General features: G+C 50.5%; 1 protein-coding gene across 10 annotated transcripts in view; it reads right to left on the bottom strand.

Moving 5' to 3' along the window:
- Nucleotides 1-17,638, bottom strand: part of LOC108177661 (GON-4-like protein) — a 34,749-nt gene extending 17,111 nt beyond the window's left edge. For 2 of the 10 annotated variants that reach the window (XM_070077574.1, XM_070077573.1), the window contains exons 1-3: nt 17,071-17,141; nt 14,075-14,605; nt 12,414-12,575 (exon numbers count right to left, since the gene is read on the bottom strand). In XM_070077574.1, the coding sequence (XP_069933675.1) occupies nt 12,414-12,560 (147 nt within the window). In that variant the 5' untranslated portion in view covers nt 12,561-12,575; nt 14,075-14,605; nt 17,071-17,141. Of the gene's footprint in view, nt 1-12,413; nt 12,576-14,074; nt 14,606-15,710; nt 15,830-16,866; nt 16,889-17,070; nt 17,348-17,454 lie in introns of those variants that run through there. The other 8 variants (XM_070077569.1, XM_017345819.3, XM_070077578.1 and 5 more) reach the window with 6 other exon arrangements.
- Nucleotides 17,639-17,976: the final 338 nt, after the last annotated feature.

Genomic DNA, 17,976 nt, shown 5'->3' with positions numbered 1-17,976 from the left:
ACAGCTTGGAGGATGCCCACATCCCATATCAGAGTTCCTGGATGAAGTCCTGCCTCCACTTGCAATCTAGCTTCCTGCTAATAAGCAACCTGGAAAGCAGATTGCTCTATTGCACACACAGGCTCTCTCTCTCTTTCCCTCCCTCCCTCTCCCCATCAATTGACTTTCTAATACATGATAAAGAAATAAAGCAGAAAGGGATTGCCACTCCAACTGATGTCAGATTCATGGGGCTAGGATTGTGGCATAATGGGTTAAGCCACCACCTGCAATGCTAGCATCCCGTATGTGCACTAGGTGGAGATGGTAGAGAACCACCTGCCCCACTTCCAATCCAGCTTCCTACTAATCCACCTGGGAAAAGCAGCAGAGAATGAACCAAGTCCTTGGTCCCCTGCATCCCTGTGGGAGACCTGGCTGAATCTCCTATATCTCAGCTTCAGCCTGGCCCAGACCCAGCTGTTGCAGTCATTTGGGGAGTGAACCAGCAGAAGGAAGATCTCTTCCTCTTTCTCTCTCTAACTCTGCATTAAATTTTCTTAAAAAACAAAAACATTTCATTTTCTCCAGTTAACAGTACAAAATATAGGGGGACAAATCTAAAGTCCTACGTTTAGCATTTTAAAAATATCTTTTTTTTTTTTTTTTTTTTTGACATGTAGAGTTTTAGACAGTGAGAGAGACAGAGAAAGGTCTTCCCTCCGTTGGTTCACTCCTCAAATGGCTGCCACGGCCAGCACTGTGCCAAACCGAAGCCAGGAGCTGGGTGCCCCCTCCTGGTCCACCAAGCGGGTGCACGGGCCCAAGCAACCTGGGCCATCCTCCACTGCCCGCCCAGGCCACAGCAGAGAGCTGGACCAAAGAGGAGCAATCAGGACTAGAACCCAGCGCCCATATGGGACGCCTGGCACCGCAGGCGGAGGATTAACAAAGTAAGCCATGCGCCAGCTTATTTCATTTATTTGAAAGTCAGAGTTACAGAGACAGAGACAGAGACAGAGAGAAGTCTTCCATCTGATGGTTCAATCCCCAGATGGCGGCAACGACTGGAGCTGCGCCAATCCAAAGCCAGGAGCCAGGAGACTCCGCTGGGTCTCCCATGCGAGTGCAGGGGCCCAAGGACTTGGGCCATCCTCCACTGCTATCTCAGGCCACAGCAGAGAGCTGGATTGTAAGAGGAGCAGCCAGGACTAGAACTGGCACCCATATGAGATGCCGGTGCCTCAGGCCAGGGCTTTAATCCTCTGGACCACAGTGCTGGCCCCTAAAAATATCACTTTCTTAAATTCATGGAAAGGACACTCAGCTTAAAAACTATTAGTCTGGGCGCCAGCGTTGTGACACAGCTAGTTAAACCACCACCTGCAATGCTGGCATCCCATTTGGGTACCAGTTCAAGACTTGGTTGCTCCACTTCAAATCTAGTTCCCTGTTAATTAGTCTGGGAAAGCAGAAGATGGTACAAGTTCTTGGATTCCTGAACCCACGTGGGAGACCCAGATGAAGTTCCTGGCTCCTGGCTTCAATGTGGCCTAGCTCTGGCCGTTGCAGTCATTTGGCTAGTGAACCAGCATATAAAAGATCTTTCTCTGTCTCTGTCTCTCTGTAACTCTGCCTCACAAATAAATAAATCTTAAAAATAAAAAATAAAAAGTTAGTCTAAATAAGACCTGAAACTTAATTCATTCCTTACAAAGACAGTAAATACTTGTAAATGTTTATGAAATACTCTCGGTCCATAACCTGGTCAAGACCCAATATCTTATCTTCTCCACTTTTCGCACACTGCTCTAGTACATGCACACACTCAATAAAATCAGTGTATCTACTCACTAAAATCAGTTATTTCTGAAACATACTTGGATGTTTTCCATAACTGGCACATTAACGAAGAATATAATCTTTTATAACATTACTCAAGTCAACTTATCCTAAAATTTGTTTTCTATGCCCCTAGTCTTACTTTATCCATCCAAAAAAACATATTAAACTGCTACTAAATCAAAATCCTGGGCCCAGAGCCATGGCTCACCTGGCTAATCCTCCGCCTGTGGCACCGGCATCCCATATGGGCGCCGGGTTCTAGTCCCGGTTGCTCCTTTTCCTGTCTAGCTTTCTGCTGTGGCCCGGGCGGACAGTGGAGGATGGCCCAAGTGCCTGGGCTCCTGCACCCACGTGGGAGACCAGGAGGAAGCACCCAGCTCCTGGCTGCTGATCGGCGCAGTGCCAGCTGTAGCGGCCACTTGGGGGGTGAACAAACAGATGGAAGACCTCTCTCTCAGTATCCCAAGTATTATCCACAACAAGCAGTAAGAACTCAATAAATCACTGTGGAATGTACAACTGAAAACCTGACAAGCTTTCTGAATATAACCTAAATTGAGAGAATTATGGGAATAACTGCATAGAGAAGAAAGGTCCTAATCATAAATTTCACACCCAAAAATCTAGAAAGTAAACAAAAGTAGATGGGGAGCCGTCAAGAGCAGGCCTCATCATAAACAGACTCATTGGTAATTCTCACTGCCCGATCAGTACGGAAATCCTCGGTGTCAGGTTCGTCAAGATCTTCCAGGAAATTATACTCTGGGTCATCGTTGTCATCTGCCTCATTTAGGGAAAAAAATTCCACTCATTCCAGTTCATCCTAATATGAACTCACACCTCTTTTGAAAACTTTAGATTTTGGGGGGCCGGCATTGCGGTGCAGTGGGTAAAGCCATCGCCTGCCATGCCAGCATCCCATATGGGTGCCAGTTCAAGTCCCAGCTGCTCCACTTCAAATCCAACTCTCTGCTATGGCCTGGGATATCAATAGAAGATGGCCCAAGTCCTTGGGCCCCTGCACCCGCTGGGGAGACCCAGAAGAAGCTCCTGGTTCCTAGCTCTGGATCAGCGCAGCTCCAGCAGTTGCAGCCAATTGCGGAGTGAACCAGTGGACAGAGAAGACCTCTCTCTCTCTGCCTCTCCTCTCTCTGTGTAACTCTTTCAAATAAATAAATCTTAAAAAAAAAAAAAAAAAACCTTGGGATTGCAATAATCTGTTCCCATATAGCACAAGTATTCCTTTTATTTTTATTTTTGACAGGCAGAGTTAGACAGTGAGAGAGCGAAACAGAGAGAAAGGTCTTCCTTCCGTTGGTTCAACCCCTAAATGGCTGCTACAGCTGGCGTGCTGCGCCGATCCAAAGCCAGGAGCCCGGAGCTTCCTCCTGGTCTCCCATCCAGGTGCAGGGCCCAAGGACTTGGGCCATCCTCCACTGCCTTCCCAGGCCACAGCAGATAGCTGGACTGGAAGAGGAGCAACTGGGACAGAATTCAGCGCCCCAACCGGGACTAGAACCTGGGGTGCCGGCACCGCAGGCAGAGGATTAGCCAAGTGAGAGCAGCGCTGGCCACGTATTCCTTTTTCTAACATTTATTTGAGAGGCAGACAGACAGACATAAATAACAGTGTCAATTGTTAAATCAACAACAGGAGTCACTGTGCACTTACTTCTCATGTAGGACCTCTGTCCTTAATGAGTTGTATTATGAGAATTAACAGTAATGTCCTCAAACAGTACTTTAGACGTTGTGTATCTGGGTGGATGCAAACTGTTGAAATCTTTACTTAGTATAGAGTTGGTTTTCTGTACATAAAGATAATTAAAGGGGATGGTGCTGTGGCGCAATGGGTTAACGCCCTTGCCTGAAGCACCAGCATCCTAATATGGGCACCGATTTTGACTTGGCTGCTTTACTTCCAATCCAGCTCTCTGCTTTGGCCTAGGAAAGCAGCAGAAGACGGCCCAATTCCTTGGGCCCCCGTACCCACATGGGAGACCCGGATGAAGCTCCTGGCTCCTGGCTTCAGATCAGCTCAGCTCCGGCAGTTGTGGCCAATTTGGGAGTGAACCATCAGGTGGAAGACTTCTCTCTGTGTAACTCTGACTTTCAAATAAATAAAAAAAATCTTTTGGCCGGCGCCACGGCTCACTAGGCTAATCCTCCGCCTAGCGGCGCCGGCACACCGGGTTCTCGTCCCGGTCGGGGCGCCGGATTCTGTCCCGGTTGCCCCTCTTCCAGGCCAGCTCTCTGCTGTGGCCAGGGAGTGCAGTGGAGGATGGCTCAAGTGCTTGGGCCCTGCACCCCATGGGAGACCAGGAAAAGCACCTGGCTCCTGGCTCCTGCCATCGGATCAGCGTGGTGCGCCGGCCGCAGCGCGCCGGCCGCGGCGGCCATTGGAGGGTGAACCAACGGCAAAGGAAGACCTTTCTCTCTGTCTCTCTCTCTCACTGTCCACTCTGCCTGTCAAAAAAAAAAAAAAAAAATCTTTTAAAAAAAGATAATTAAAAATGAATCTTAATGAAGAATGGAATGGGAGAGTGAGTGTGGGTGGGAGGGCGGGTATGGGGATATGAAATGTCTATTTATTAAAAAAAAGCTTTCTAAAAAAAAAAAGAAGAAGAAGGCCCAAGTCCTTGGGCCCCTATACCCATGTGGGTAACATGGAAGAACTCCTGGCTTCAGATCTGTGCAGCTACAGCCACTGCGGCCAATCAGGAAGTGAACCAATGGATGGAAGACCTCTCTCTCTCTCCTCCTCTCCCCCTCTCCTCCTCTCCCCCTCTCCTCTCCTCTCCTCTCCTCTCCTCTCCCCTCCCTCCCTCTCTCTCTCCCTCTCCCTCTCTCTCTCTCTCCTTTTCTCTCTGTGTAACTCTAACTTTCAAATAAATAAATGAATCTTTTAAAAAAAAAAAATGTATTTAGAAGCCAGAGCTGCAGCACAGTAGGTAAAGTCATCAGTTCGGGACCCAGCTGCTCCTCTTCTGATCCAGCTCTCTGCTATGGCCTGGGAAAGCAGTAGAAGATGGCCCAAGTCTTTGGGCCCCTGAATCCATGTAGGAGACCTGGAAGAAGCTTCTGGCTTCAGATCAGCTCAACTCTGGCCACTGGGGCCATCTGGGAAGTGAACTAGTGGTTGGAAGACCTCTCTTTCTCTACCTCTCTCTGTGACTCTGTCTTTCAAATAAATAAAATAAAATGCCTAAGGATACGTCCCAAACTACCCTCCCTCCCTTGTACCCTATTTATTTAAATATGAATCTACTTGAAAGGCAGCGTGATGTCCACAGGGGATGCTGGACTTGCAGTGGGTACCCTAACCTGCTTTGCCAAAACACTGGCCCCTCACTCATGATTATTTTTTAATGTTAATCCTTTGATGTCTTTTTAATTTCTAAATAAAAATTGTGAAGGAGTTATTAAATGATGGAATTTAAGGTGATATTTTTCTCCACACAACACTAGACCAGTGCTACTAGAACTTTCTGTGATGGCAGAAATGGTCTAAATATGTACTATACAAAACAGTAGCCACCAGGCTATTGTGACTATGAAGAACTTAAATGTGGCTAGTGCAACTAAGAAACTGAATTTAAAAAAAAAAAAAAGTAATACCAAAAAGAGAATAGTAAAATTCCTTATTACAATGTGCTCATTAAACATGAAGAGCTCTATGAAACGTAATTGGAAAATATCTAAATTATATAGGTAAGCAATTTGCAGAGGCAAAATAAGATGATTTCTTTCGGTAGAAAAAAATCTGATAAGGCAAACGCTCCCTTCGAGGGCCCCTCCTGACTGCTGCATCAGGAGTCTCTGTGCTTTCAATCAAATGTCTGCATTATCCGCGTAGGAATTTTTCAGTGTGGGATACCACACTCCAGCTGTAACATTTGGTACCATGAATTGGACCCTCTCATTAGAAGGGTGAGCAAAGAAGACTTCTTTTGCCTCACTCTCCTCCATAGCCAATCTCTCTCAAAGTCACCAGGTTTCTGACAGCCAGTTAAAAGCAATTACAGATCGCTTCTTGGCCTTTTGGCTAAGATCAAGTGTAAAAGCAACCACAGGGCTGTTGGTCTTAAGACTCAGGGGCAAGGCTTGCTGACTAGGACTGGATCAATCCCCAGAGTTAAGATTCTGTTCTAACCCCCCCCCTTTTTTTTTTTTTTTTTTTTGACAGGCAGAGTGGACAGTGAGAGAGAGAGACAGAGAGAAAGGTCTTCCTTTTGCCGTTGGTTCACCCTCCAATGGCCGCCGCGGCCGGCGCGCTACAGCCGGCGCACCGCGCTGATCCGATGGCAGGAGCCAGGTACTTATCCTGGTCTCCCATGGGGTGCAGGGCCCAAGCACTTGAGCCATCCTCCACTGCACTCCCTGGCCACAGCAGGGAGCTGGCCTGGAAGAGGGGCAATCGGGACAGAATCCGGCGCCCTGACCGGGACTAGAACCTGGTGTGCCGGTGCCACAAGGCAGAGGATTAGCCTAGTGAGCCGCAGCGCTGGCCTTCTAATCCTCTCTTGCTTAGAGCAGCCCAAAGCAAGGAATTGGGATTTAAGATTTTAAGATACTGCACAAATTCTGGCCAGGGCCACACCCCGGTTTGTCCCAGAGGTCTTTCTACTGGACCCTCAGAAGCCGGAACACCAGAGACTACACTTCCTCCATTTCTCAGTGATCCATCTCAGTTTCCTTTCCATGGAGATCAATCTGTCATTGAAACTGCAAGCAGTTTGGAGTAAGGCTAAGGGCTTCATGCCCCAATCCCCAGTGACTCCTCACTCTACCCCAGACTCTGAACATCCAACAGAGTGCTGGATTATGATCTCCATCTTTCCTGCCCCATAACTTTTGCTTTCTCACTTCCCCACACTATGACCTCTGGCCACCCTTGTTGTCCACTTCTCTTCTCCTGCATCGATCTGTGTCCTAGCGAGGTTTATGATAGACCAAAGACAGGAGGAAAGACTCTGCTTTCCTGAAGAGACTGAGAGGCCCTTGGGAGCTCAGTCATCTTATAAACATAGGCGCCACTTTCTTTCTGTCATCTTCAATCCAGGAACCCAGGTCTCCCCTCTTAGCATGACCATGAGGCACCTGGCCTGTACCTAAGATATTTTACCCAACCTCTATCTTGACCTGTCAACTCAGTTCATTCCCCATAGTGTAAAGACTCTAAATTGCTATTACTTGGATTTTTAATAAACCCTGAGTCATTCCTTCCATTTTCTGAGGCAAGGGTGCTCCCTTTGGCCAAGCAATGTCAGTGAATGGAGTCTCTGGGACACCTTTTGAGTACTCGTTTTTGTTTCAGTATTTACTTATTTATTTGAAAGGCAGAGTTACAGAGAGGCAGAGGCAGAGAGAGAGAAAAAGAGGTCTTCCATTCACTGGTTCACTCCCCAGATGGCCACAAGGGCCCAAGCTGCGCTGAACTGAAGCCAGGAACCAGGAGTGTCTTCTAGGTCTCCCAAGCAGGTACAAGGGCCCAAACATTTGGACCATCTTCTACTGCTTTCCCAGGCCATAGCAGAGAGCTGGATCAGAAGAGGAGCAGCTGGGACTTGAACCGGCGTCCATATGGGATGCTGGCACTGCAGGTGGTGGCTTTACCCACTACACCACAGCGCCAGCCCCTTGAGTACTCTGTAAACTCACACATTCTCCTACAGGGTCATGAGCATCAAAGTCCACTGACCATGGATACTGATGTATATCTCGTACTTATCAACCCAGTTTTGACTGGAGAGGCTATGCTTCAGATGCAGGCAGACGATCAGGTCACAGCAGCTTGCCAAGAACTCATGAGGTCAAGGTCTGAGGACCAGCCTGGGTAAAAATGTTGTAAGCACGTCTGCCTCTGTTCCCTGTGCAGGCTGGGCTCAGGAACACCTTTGTCTTAGTATCTCTCATTTTAGGCAAAGGTAAGGACTTGCAACCAAGACAAAGATCTGATAACCAGTGAACGTCCACTCTGACGGCCTGAAAAACGCCAAACCAAGCAGAGGTGGAGACTTATGGGGTGCAACCTTATCTGTGCACCTTTTCATTTAAAAGGCAACCCATGGAGGGAAGTGCAGAGAACGTCTTCCTTTTGATTAGAAGAACCTTAAGGCAAGTTAGGCTCACAAAATATTTGTGACCCACGTGAAAATTTTGACCTAGTCTCAAACCAAGACCTGTTCAAAAGGGCCAGCCTGGTAAAGACAGTCGTCAATATGGGGGCCCCTTTCCCCTCCCCAATTCCCTTTCCTTTTAAAATTGAATCTTGGGGCTGGGGCTGGCGTTGTGGCGCAGTGGGTTAACGCCCTGGCCTTAAGTGCCCGCATCCCATATGGGCACCGGTTTGAGTCCCGGCTGCTCCACTTCCAATCCAGCTCTCTGCTATGGCCTGGGAAAGCAGCAGAAGATGGCAAAAGTCCTTGGGCCCCTGCATCCATGTGGGAGACCTGGAGGAAGCTCCTGGCTTCAGATTGGTGCAGCTTCAGCCGTTGCAGCCAACTGGGGAGTGAACCATCGGAAAGAAGACCTCTCTCTCTCTCTCTCTGCCTCTCCTCTCTCTGTGTAACTCTTTCAAATAAATAAATAAATCTTTAAAAAAAAAAAAAAATTGGGGCTGGCGCTGTGGTGTAGCGGGTAAAGCCGCCACCTGCAGTGCTCGCATCACATATGGGTGCCGGTTCAAGTCCTAGCTGCTCCACTTTGTCGCTCCCCCTCTTCGTGGAGGAGCAACACTGAACCCTGCGCTGTTCTTTCGTCTGCTCGGCCCTCCCCGGGTTTGCTGCTGGTTCTTCCCGGGTTGGCTACTATCCCTTCCACCTCCGTGGAAGGGCAGTTCCCCCTGGCCGCATTCCCCACTTCCGCAGGGGAGCGGCACACCGCCGGCCGGGTCTCTCGGGGGCTGCACGGGTCCCCTTAGATGTTCCCCATAGATGTTACTGGTGCATGCCGTCTCTCTCCTCCTTTATAGTCCTCCTCCGCCAATCCCAACTCGGCTGCCCACACGCCGAGTACGCTGCTCTCCTCCAATCAGGAGCAAGTCCTACAGTTTATTAGTTGAACTGGAGGCAGCTGTGCGGAAGCTGTTTACTTCTCTCCCAGCGCCATATTGTGGGAGAGCAGATGCATAGAATAAGTCCTAATTCGAGTAACTTAGTCTAGTCCGGATTGCTCCCCACACCACTTCAATCCAGCTCTCTGCTATGGCCTGGGAAAGCAGTAGAAGATGGCCCAAGTCCTTGGGCCCCTGCACCCACGTGGGAGACCTGGAAGAAGTGCCTGGCTCCTGGCTTCGGATTGGTGCAGCTCCAGCCATTGTGGCCATTTGGAGAGTGAACCAGCGGATGGAAGACCTTTCTCTCTGACTCTCCCTCTCACTGTCTCTAACTCTACCTCTCAAATAAATACATTAAAAAAAAAAAAAATGATGTCCCAGGTCTTTGGGCCCCTGCACCCGCATGAAGACCCAGAAGAAGCTCCAGCCGTTGCGGCCAACTGGGGAGTAAACCAGTGGATAGAAGACCTCTCTCTCTGGCCAGCGCCGCAGTTCACTAGGCTAATTCTCCACCTTGCGGCGCCAGCACACCAGGTTCTAGTCCCAGTCGGGGCACTGGATTCTGTCCCAGTTTCCCCTCTTCCAGGCCAGCTCTCTGCTGTGGCCAGGGAGTGCAGTGGAGGATGGCCCAAGTGCTTGGGCCCTGCACCCCATGTGAGACCAGGAGAAGTACCTGGCTCCTGCCATCAGATCGGCGCGGTGCGCCGGCCGCAGCACGCCAGCCGCAGCGGCCATTGGAGGGTGAACCAACGGCAAAGAAAGACCTTTCTCTCTGTCTCTCTCTCTCACTGTCCACTCTGCCTGTCAAAAAATAATAATAAAAAAAAAATATGCAGAGAGCCTGCAACATCAGAGAGAACAAAGGGGGACACAAGAGAGGCAGGCTGGAGCCACTGCCATCTCCAACATCTATTGTAACCAGCGTAAACTCACATGCCAGAGGCATATGAAAAAGCCCTCTGCTGTGTGCCTGCAGCCAGTCCCACCAGGCTCAGGATTCCTCCTGTGGTGCTCACAGGTCCCAGCTCGAATGGCATTCCCTCTGCCCTGAGTCAGCAGGGGGACCCTTCCCCTCAGGTATTCTCTCTCCCTCAGGTCACTCCTGGGGCGGGGCTACCTCTTTCCAGCATTTTTTCATTGGTGGGGTGTCGCTCCCCCTCTTCGTGGAGGAGCAACACAGGACCCTGCGCTGTTCTTCTGTCTGCTCGGCCCTCCCCGGGTTTGCTGCTGGTTCTTCCCGGGTTGGCTACTATCCCGTCCACCTCCGTGGAAGGGCAGTTCCCCCTGGCCGCATTCCCCACTTCCGCAGGGGAGCGGCACACCGCCGGCCGGCTCTCTGGGGGGCTGCACGGGTTCCCTTAGATGTTCCCCATAGATGTTCCTGGTGCATGCCGTCTCTCTCCTCCTTTATAGTCCTCCTCCGCCAATCCCAACTCGGCTGAGTACGCTGCTCTCCAATCAGGAGCAAGTCCTACAGTTAATTGGTTGAACTGGAGGCAGCTGTGCGGAAGCTGTTTACTTCTCTCCCAGCGCCATATTGTGGGAGAGCAGATGCATAGAATAAGTCCTAATTCGAGTAACTTAGTCTAGTCCGGTTGCTCCCCACAGATCCCCCTTTCTTTTTATTTTTGGCGTTGATACGCGCCTGTCTTCGGTGTCCCGCGGTACACACTCTGCTCTACTTGCTAGAGTTGCCACAGGCTCTTACAAGTCCTATCAGGCAAACCGAATCCAAGCCTTCTCATTGCCTTATTGTGGGGGAGACTTATTAGTGTTGGTTCGTGCCTATCTTCGGTGACCTGCAGCTCATACTCTGGTCGAGCTTTGCTGGCGCTTACCGCCTTAAATCAGGCAGACCGAATCCAAGCTTAATATTGTTGTATTGTGGGGAAGCCTTACTGATGTTAATTCGTGCCTGTCTTCGGTGACCTGCGGCTAGCCGCCCAGGTGCTCATCGCCTCACTAATCGGGCAGACCGAATCCAAGCCTTCTAATTGGCATGTTGAGGGGAGGCCTTATTTTTCTCTATTTCTCTATCTCCGGGCATTCCTACCTCTCCCATTTCACTTCTATCTTCCAGCATTCCCATTTCTCTTTTACTTCACTTCCAAACTTCTGTTTCTCTTATCCCCGCAGCTTCCCGGCACCTCGCCCCGCCGGCGGGTTCCCGGCTCTGCGCGGCTCTGCGCCGCTTCAGCCCGCACGCCTCTCTCATCTGCGCAGCTTCCCGGCTTTGCGCGGCTCGGCTTTGCGCGCTCCGCGGTCTCCACGCTTAACCCTTTCGCGTCTGAACCACGGCCTACGCCAGCGTTCCCTATCTATTCACGCCCCGTGCTCTCTCTGCACGCGGCGGCTTCCGCGAGTAACACAGCGTAGCTTGCGTCTCCGCCACTAGGATTCAATCTAAGTTCCCCGGGCTAGCCTGGCGAATTCAACCCAGCGTACGTCTCCGCCCCACGATTTGGCTTCCCGTCCTTTGCTCCCCGGGCTAATCAGACGGATCCCAATCTGGCTTACGTCTCAGCTTCTGGTTTCAACTTTTCGCCCCCTATTCCCGGGCTAACTTGAGAACCCCAAAGTGGCTTTCGTCTCCGCCTTGGCCTGCCCCCCGCGGCTTCAATTTCCCTAACATTTTTCTCTACCCGGTATGTTTCCCCAAGCTTTCCTCCAACGATATTCCTCCCTCATTTCTCCTGGCCTCTCCCCACAGTCCGCGTCCGAGTCTGTTTGTTCTAGCTTTCACTTTCGCTTTCGACCTTAAAGATTTCTCCCAGCTTCCCCCCGTAGTCCGTATCCGAGTCTATGCCTAGGCTTTCAACAGCTTCTTCCGGCACCCTTTTCGGCCGGCTTTTCCCTAGGCTGTTTGCTAGTCTCTCTCTCCGGTAATTTCCCAGTTCTTCCCGTTTCTTCCCTCCTAAGTTTGCTATCCGTTCTAAGTTTCCTATCCGAGCTAGGTTTCCTATCCGAGTCACGGCACCATTATGTCGCTCCCCCTCTTCGTGGAGGAGCAACACAGGACCCTGCGCTGTTCTTCTGTCTGCTCGGCCCTCCCCGGGTTTGCTGCTGGTTCTTCCCGGGTTGGCTACTATCCCTTCCACCTCCGTGGAAGGGCAGTTCCCCCTGGCCGCATTCCCCACTTCCGCAGGGGAGCGGCACACCGCCGGCCGGCTCTCTGGGGGGCTGCACGGGTTCCCTTAGATGTTCCCCATAGATGTTCCTGGTGCATGCCGTCTCTCTCCTCCTTTATAGTCCTCCTCCGCCAATCCCAACTCGGCTGAGTACGCTGCTCTCCAATCAGGAGCAAGTCCTACAGTTAATTGGTTGAACTGGAGGCAGCTGTGCGGAAGCTGTTTACTTCTCTCCCAGCGCCATATTGTGGGAGAGCAGATGCATAGAATAAGTCCTAATTCGAGTAACTTAGTCTAGTCCGGTTGCTCCCCACAGTGGGGGGCACACCTCCAAAGCAGTAAAAGTAGCTTTGTAATTCCTAGCTACACACAAATAAAAAATAAGCATCCCACATTGGGAGTACCTGGAAAGCAGCAGACTTTGGCCTGCCACATGTGTGCGACACCTGGATGGCTTCTTGGCTCTTGGCCTCCGCCTGGCCCAGCCATGGTCGTTGTGGATATCTGGGAAGTGAACAAGCAGATGGAAGATCTCTCTGTCTCTCTCTCATTCTCTATCACGCTGCCTTTCAAGGAAATAAAGATAAACACATTTAAAAAAAACAAAAATTTTAACAAGCAACAAGGCTCTCCTCATTAGCAGAGTAATTTTGAATCTATCATTATTTATCCATTCTTTCTCTAACATTCTTTTCTTGTATTTTCCTCCAGTTGTTCCTGTCTTCATGTCACAAATATGAGTTATCCTGCGAATCAGGTTCAATAATATTGCCCCCTCTTCTAGCTAAATCCTATTTGCCCAATGCAAAACCCGTGCTTTCATCCCTCCCTCTTCAACCCCATCATATGATGATGTCCTTTCCCGATAAAGCTCTCCTGTACCCACTCCTGCAGACCAACCTTCTGATGGACCCTCTTCTTCAGCATCAGCATCCTGACCTCTCCTTTGCCACTAAATTTGAAAGCACACTACCCTTAAAACTCTCCGCCCTGCCGATCACTACTCCAGTTGTTCCTTCTCTGTTATCTTCTTCCTCCACACAAGGTTTTCTCAACCTGATGCTCTTCTCCCTTTAGATAAAATACAGCTGGCCCAGAACCAACATAATGTAAGCCACTCCAAATGCTGTTGTAACTACAGAACCATACACTGTGACAAGGGCTGAGTCTATAAGCGAACACTTTTCCCAAAAAGAGCTTCCATCTTCAACAACGCACCTCGGACAACTCACGTACTACTTTATCAGTTTTCAAACACCACAGTCATAAATGTGAAATTTTGCACTTCAAACACACACAATGTCAGGGCCAACACAGCACATTAACAGCAGAAAATCCACCCACCGAGAATATACCAGAACAACTAAATAAGACCATGTGAGCTTAAATGCAGCAAAAAAGGAAAGTTTCAACGTTCTTCAAAATGAAAAAAAGAAACTAACATCTTTTCCAAAGCATAACTCTCGGCTTAGCCATTAAAATGGTTACACCTACCTACAGCAAAATTCTAAACAGCTTACATGAAACACAAAGCCCTTCACAACCTATCCTCTACCTAGCACTCTGAAGTCATCTCCCACTTCTTCCAAGAAGCTGTGTCACCTTCTACTTATGCCCATTTACCTCTGCACACACTGCTCGTAGCCTTGGGGCTCACGCCACCATCCTGTCAAACTGCAAATCAGCCTCCAAGGCCCAAGGGTCATTCACGCCTACAGAACCTCTCCCCATGTGCCAGGCAACAGTCTCTCCCTTTAAGCAGCTCTCTCTTCCAGGAGCCCCACTTCAGGGATACCTACCAATCCCAGAAGCCCATATCCAGCTCATCTCTCCTGACACACAGGACACAGGATGAGAAAGGAAGGGATAGCAAAGATCTAGGGAACGGAAGGGGAAAACCAAGTCTCAACCCATACATAAAGTTAGTTCACTGCTGAATCTGAGAAGATCCACAGGTCCAATTCTATGACAAACTGGTGCCCCTTCTCAGAAACACTGCTCTATCCTGGCTCTACAGAAGATACAAAGACAAAGTGGTCTAACCTGGAGACTCTTTGTATCTTACCTCTTTCTTCCCTGACTTCTTCACTGCAAGCTCCTGAAACAGGCTCCTTCTTGCTGAGATGGTCACCTCTGTCTTCTTGGGTACCTGGTGCAGGCCTGGGTGTCATTTTCTTCCATCTCCTTGAGCCGGTGGCCTGGAATTTTCCTTTACCCATGTGCATGTCAAGGGAAGGGGAGGACTCCAAGGCAGGCAGGGTGATTCCCTGAGCCATGTCCACATCAACACCGTCTAGGACTGGAAAATGTGTGTCCTGGGTGAGCGTCCTTGCACTCAAAGGTGTGTCCTCGGCAGCAGCCTGCCGCCCTGCATCCTGCACACACGCTACTTCAGGGCCAGCTCTTCTGTCAGGACTCGGGCCCCAGCACAGCGACACGGACTGCAGCTCTCTCACCTGGGCAGAGTCGAGGTTAACAGCAGATTCTAAGTCTACATCGACCTCCTCCTGCTGGCCCTTATGCTGTGGGGACTCTGGCACCGTACTTCTTCTCTTCTTACAGGGCAACATTGTAAAAGCTCCACTTTTGTTCCCTCCTGAAAGGATAAAAGCAAGTTTTTACCACGTTCATATTAGTTGCTGGTGACAACACTGCTCATTTATCATTTAATTTAACCATGCTGATTCATAAATAAAATACTTCACGGGGCCAGTGCTGCAGCTTAGGAGGTAAAGCCATTGTCTGCAGTGCCAGCATCCCACATGGATGCCAGTTCAAGTCCCAGCTGCTCCACTTCCAATCCAGCTCTCAGCTATGGCCTGGGAAGTGGTAGAAGATGGCCCAAGTGCTTTGGCCCCTGCACCCGTGTGGGAGACCTGGCTCCTGGCTTCAGATCAGTGCAGCTCTGGCCATTGCAGCCACCTGTGGAGTGATCCAGCGGATGGAGGACCTCGCTTTCTCTGCCTCTGCCCCTTTGTACTCTGTTTTTCAAATAAATATATTTTTAAAAGAATAACATAGGCTGGCGCCGCGGCTCACTAGGCTAATCCTCCGCCTGCGGTTTCAGCACCCCGGGTTCTAGTTCCAGTCGGGGCACCAGATTCTGTCCCGGCTGCTCCTCTTCCAGTCCAGCTCTCTGCTGTGGCCAGGGAGGGCAGTGGAGGATGGCCCAAGTGCTTGGGCCCTGCACTGGCATGGGAGATCAGGAGGAAGCACCTGGCTCCCGGCTTCAGATTGGCGCAGTCGCCGGCCGTGGTGGCCATCTGGGGGCGTGAACCAATGGAAAGAGGAAGATCTTTCTCTCTGTCTCTCCCTCTAACTATGCATGTCAAATAAATAAATAAATAAATAAAAATAAGAGTAACATAAAAAATACTTTATACTAAACACAAACTGTCCCTTTGGGTGAGAAATGAGCACTTCTAGTGACTGAGTTCAAATCCCAATTCTACTTTTGATTACCATGACCAACTGACCTAACAGCTGGAAAGTGTCACCTCCCTCAACTGTAAAAATACTTACTTCACAAGAGCAGTTGTAACAAATAAGCAGTGTTAACAGGTATTAGTTATTACCACCATCAGGGAGACAGAATAACATGATGGTGAGAAAAACCCATGGCACCAGGGCTGGCAATTGGTGCAGTGGGTTAAGCCACCATTTGCAAGCAGGCATCCCATACACAGCACCTATTAATATACCTGGGAAGGCAGGAGATGATGACCCTAATGCTTGAGGACCTAGGACTCTGTGGGAGACCAACATGGAGTCCCAGGTTTCTGGATTCAGACTGGTCCAGACCGAGCTGGTGCTGCCATTTGGTTAGTGAACAAGAAGACGAAAAAGTTCTCTGCCTGCCTCTCCCTCTCTACCTTTCAAATAAACACGTATTTTTCAAGATTTATTTCTTAAGAAGGCAGAGTTGGAGAGAAGAAGGGAGAGACACAAAGAAATCTTCCACCCACTGATTAACTCCAGAAACGGCTGCCACAGTCAGGGAAGGCCAAGTTCATAGCCAGGAGCCTGGAACTCATCCACATCACCCACAGGAGGGACGGGCCATATCCCCTTCCCTCCAGGCACAATACAGGGAGATGGATCCGAAGCAAAGAAGCTGAAACTCCAAACGGTGCGCATATGACTGCAAATGCCCAATGTATCACTGAGTACTGAAACTCAATAGATTACTGAGTATCAACTAAATCAATGTTCCCGGAAAAACTGAATGAATTAAAGAGGGCTTGAAATAACTTGATAATTCTGTACAGCCTTTGGAACAAGGCTTAAGCATCATGTCGGAACTGACTGCAACTTTCTACCCAGGAAAAATGTGCCCTCCTACATTACGGGCCCAAGACCACCACCAATGTGTTCCAGGGAGTCTTCCAACAGCCAATGCTCCGGCCAAGACTGAATGCCCGCCTATCAGGGACCTAGATGAAAGCTTGGAGCTGAGAGCCGAAAAAGGTTTCTCTAAGAGTCCGCTACAAAGCCTCCCTCATCCAAATCTCCAATACATGGGGGGTGGGGAGGTCTCCCCTGCTCCGTCCCCCAACCGACCCATGCCTTCTCGCTGAAATGACAGCTCAACAAACACGTGAGGATGCCGTGGGCAGCGTTGGTAAGGAGAGGAGCGCGAGTGCCCAGGCAATCCCTGCTCTCACAGGTGAACTACTGAGGGACGAAAAGGGCAGCTGTGGCTCAGTCGGCAGCGGGCACCCAATGGCTCCGGGCACCGAACGCACAGCAACAGCGCCCAAAGCCCCAGCCACTGAGAACGGCGTCGGCCCCGCACCGAGAACGAAGGCAGCCGCGCCGCGGCCCCTCCCGGACAATCATTTCAAAAAGGCCTCCGACCTGCGCTTTCCAGCCCCCGCGCCGAGCGCTGGCCCCAGTCCGACTCCCAGGAGAAGCCCTCGCGCCCCTAACTTCCGTCCTGCACGCCGCGCCCACCCTCACACCAAACCCCTACCATCCCGGACAGCCTGCGCCCAGGTGGTCCCGCTCCCACCGGCCGCTCCCCGCCCCTCAGCACAACCCCCGACACCCTCAGCAGCCCACCTCATCCCGCGGAATCCGGCATCCGCGCCACCGGAAGTCAGCCAACGGCGCCCGGTGACGTGCGCGCCCCCGGGCCGCGGCGCGCGGCGACTGCGCGTCAAGAAGCATGCGCCAACCTCCAGGCGCCATCCTGCTTGAGGGCACAATGAAGCCACGGCGGTAGCACGTCAGTTACTGGCAAAATATTTGTAGAGGCGTCCTGGACTTTGTCTCTAGAACGCTCCCCGTCTGCACAAAACGGCCCGGTTGACAATGAATCAGTCTCGCCGCGAGACACCTGCGACACAGAACCAAGGACACAGAGAAGGAGGAATCTCGTGTTTACAAATAACGCAGTTTCCTGAAGGACACAAAGGCAGTGTTGCACTCAAGCTATAATAATACCTCACATCTGTGTAATAATCGGCGTTATGCAAGATGCTCCCACGTTATCTTGGGTGACTGGCTCTCCACAGTCGACCCGGTGAGACAGTGGAAATTACCATACTGTGCTGCGGTTTGCACAGGACGTAGTTCTGGCTCACTTGGGTGCTTGCTTTCACAAGGTGAACACCTATCAAGGGACTCCGGTATCCGATGTCCTAAGTCTAGCTCCTGGGGCGTCGTCGACGGCCAGTACTTCAACACATGTGTTCTGAGTGAACGAATGAATGACTCCTAGCCCATGTTCTCACTGTTATAGGTCAGAACATCAAATGGAAAATTGCATTCAACTCCATTGTACAGGAGAACCTCCAAGGACGTATGCATAGGAACCGATCCTGTCGGGAAACAGAAGCCGACAGCCTAAAAGTACCCACAGCCAGAATCAAGGATAAGATTACATAATCGCCGCTACAATCGCCAACAGTCTGACCCTGCCTTGAAACACACCAACTCCCCCATGCCAGGGAAGCCTCCAGAAGC

Source organism: Oryctolagus cuniculus, chromosome 7 (genome assembly GCF_964237555.1).
Source record: "Oryctolagus cuniculus chromosome 7, mOryCun1.1, whole genome shotgun sequence".
Classification (NCBI taxonomy): domain Eukaryota; kingdom Metazoa; phylum Chordata; class Mammalia; order Lagomorpha; family Leporidae; genus Oryctolagus; species Oryctolagus cuniculus.
The sequence above is the reverse complement of the archived record's forward strand: the minus strand, read 5'-3'. Positions and strand labels throughout refer to the sequence as shown.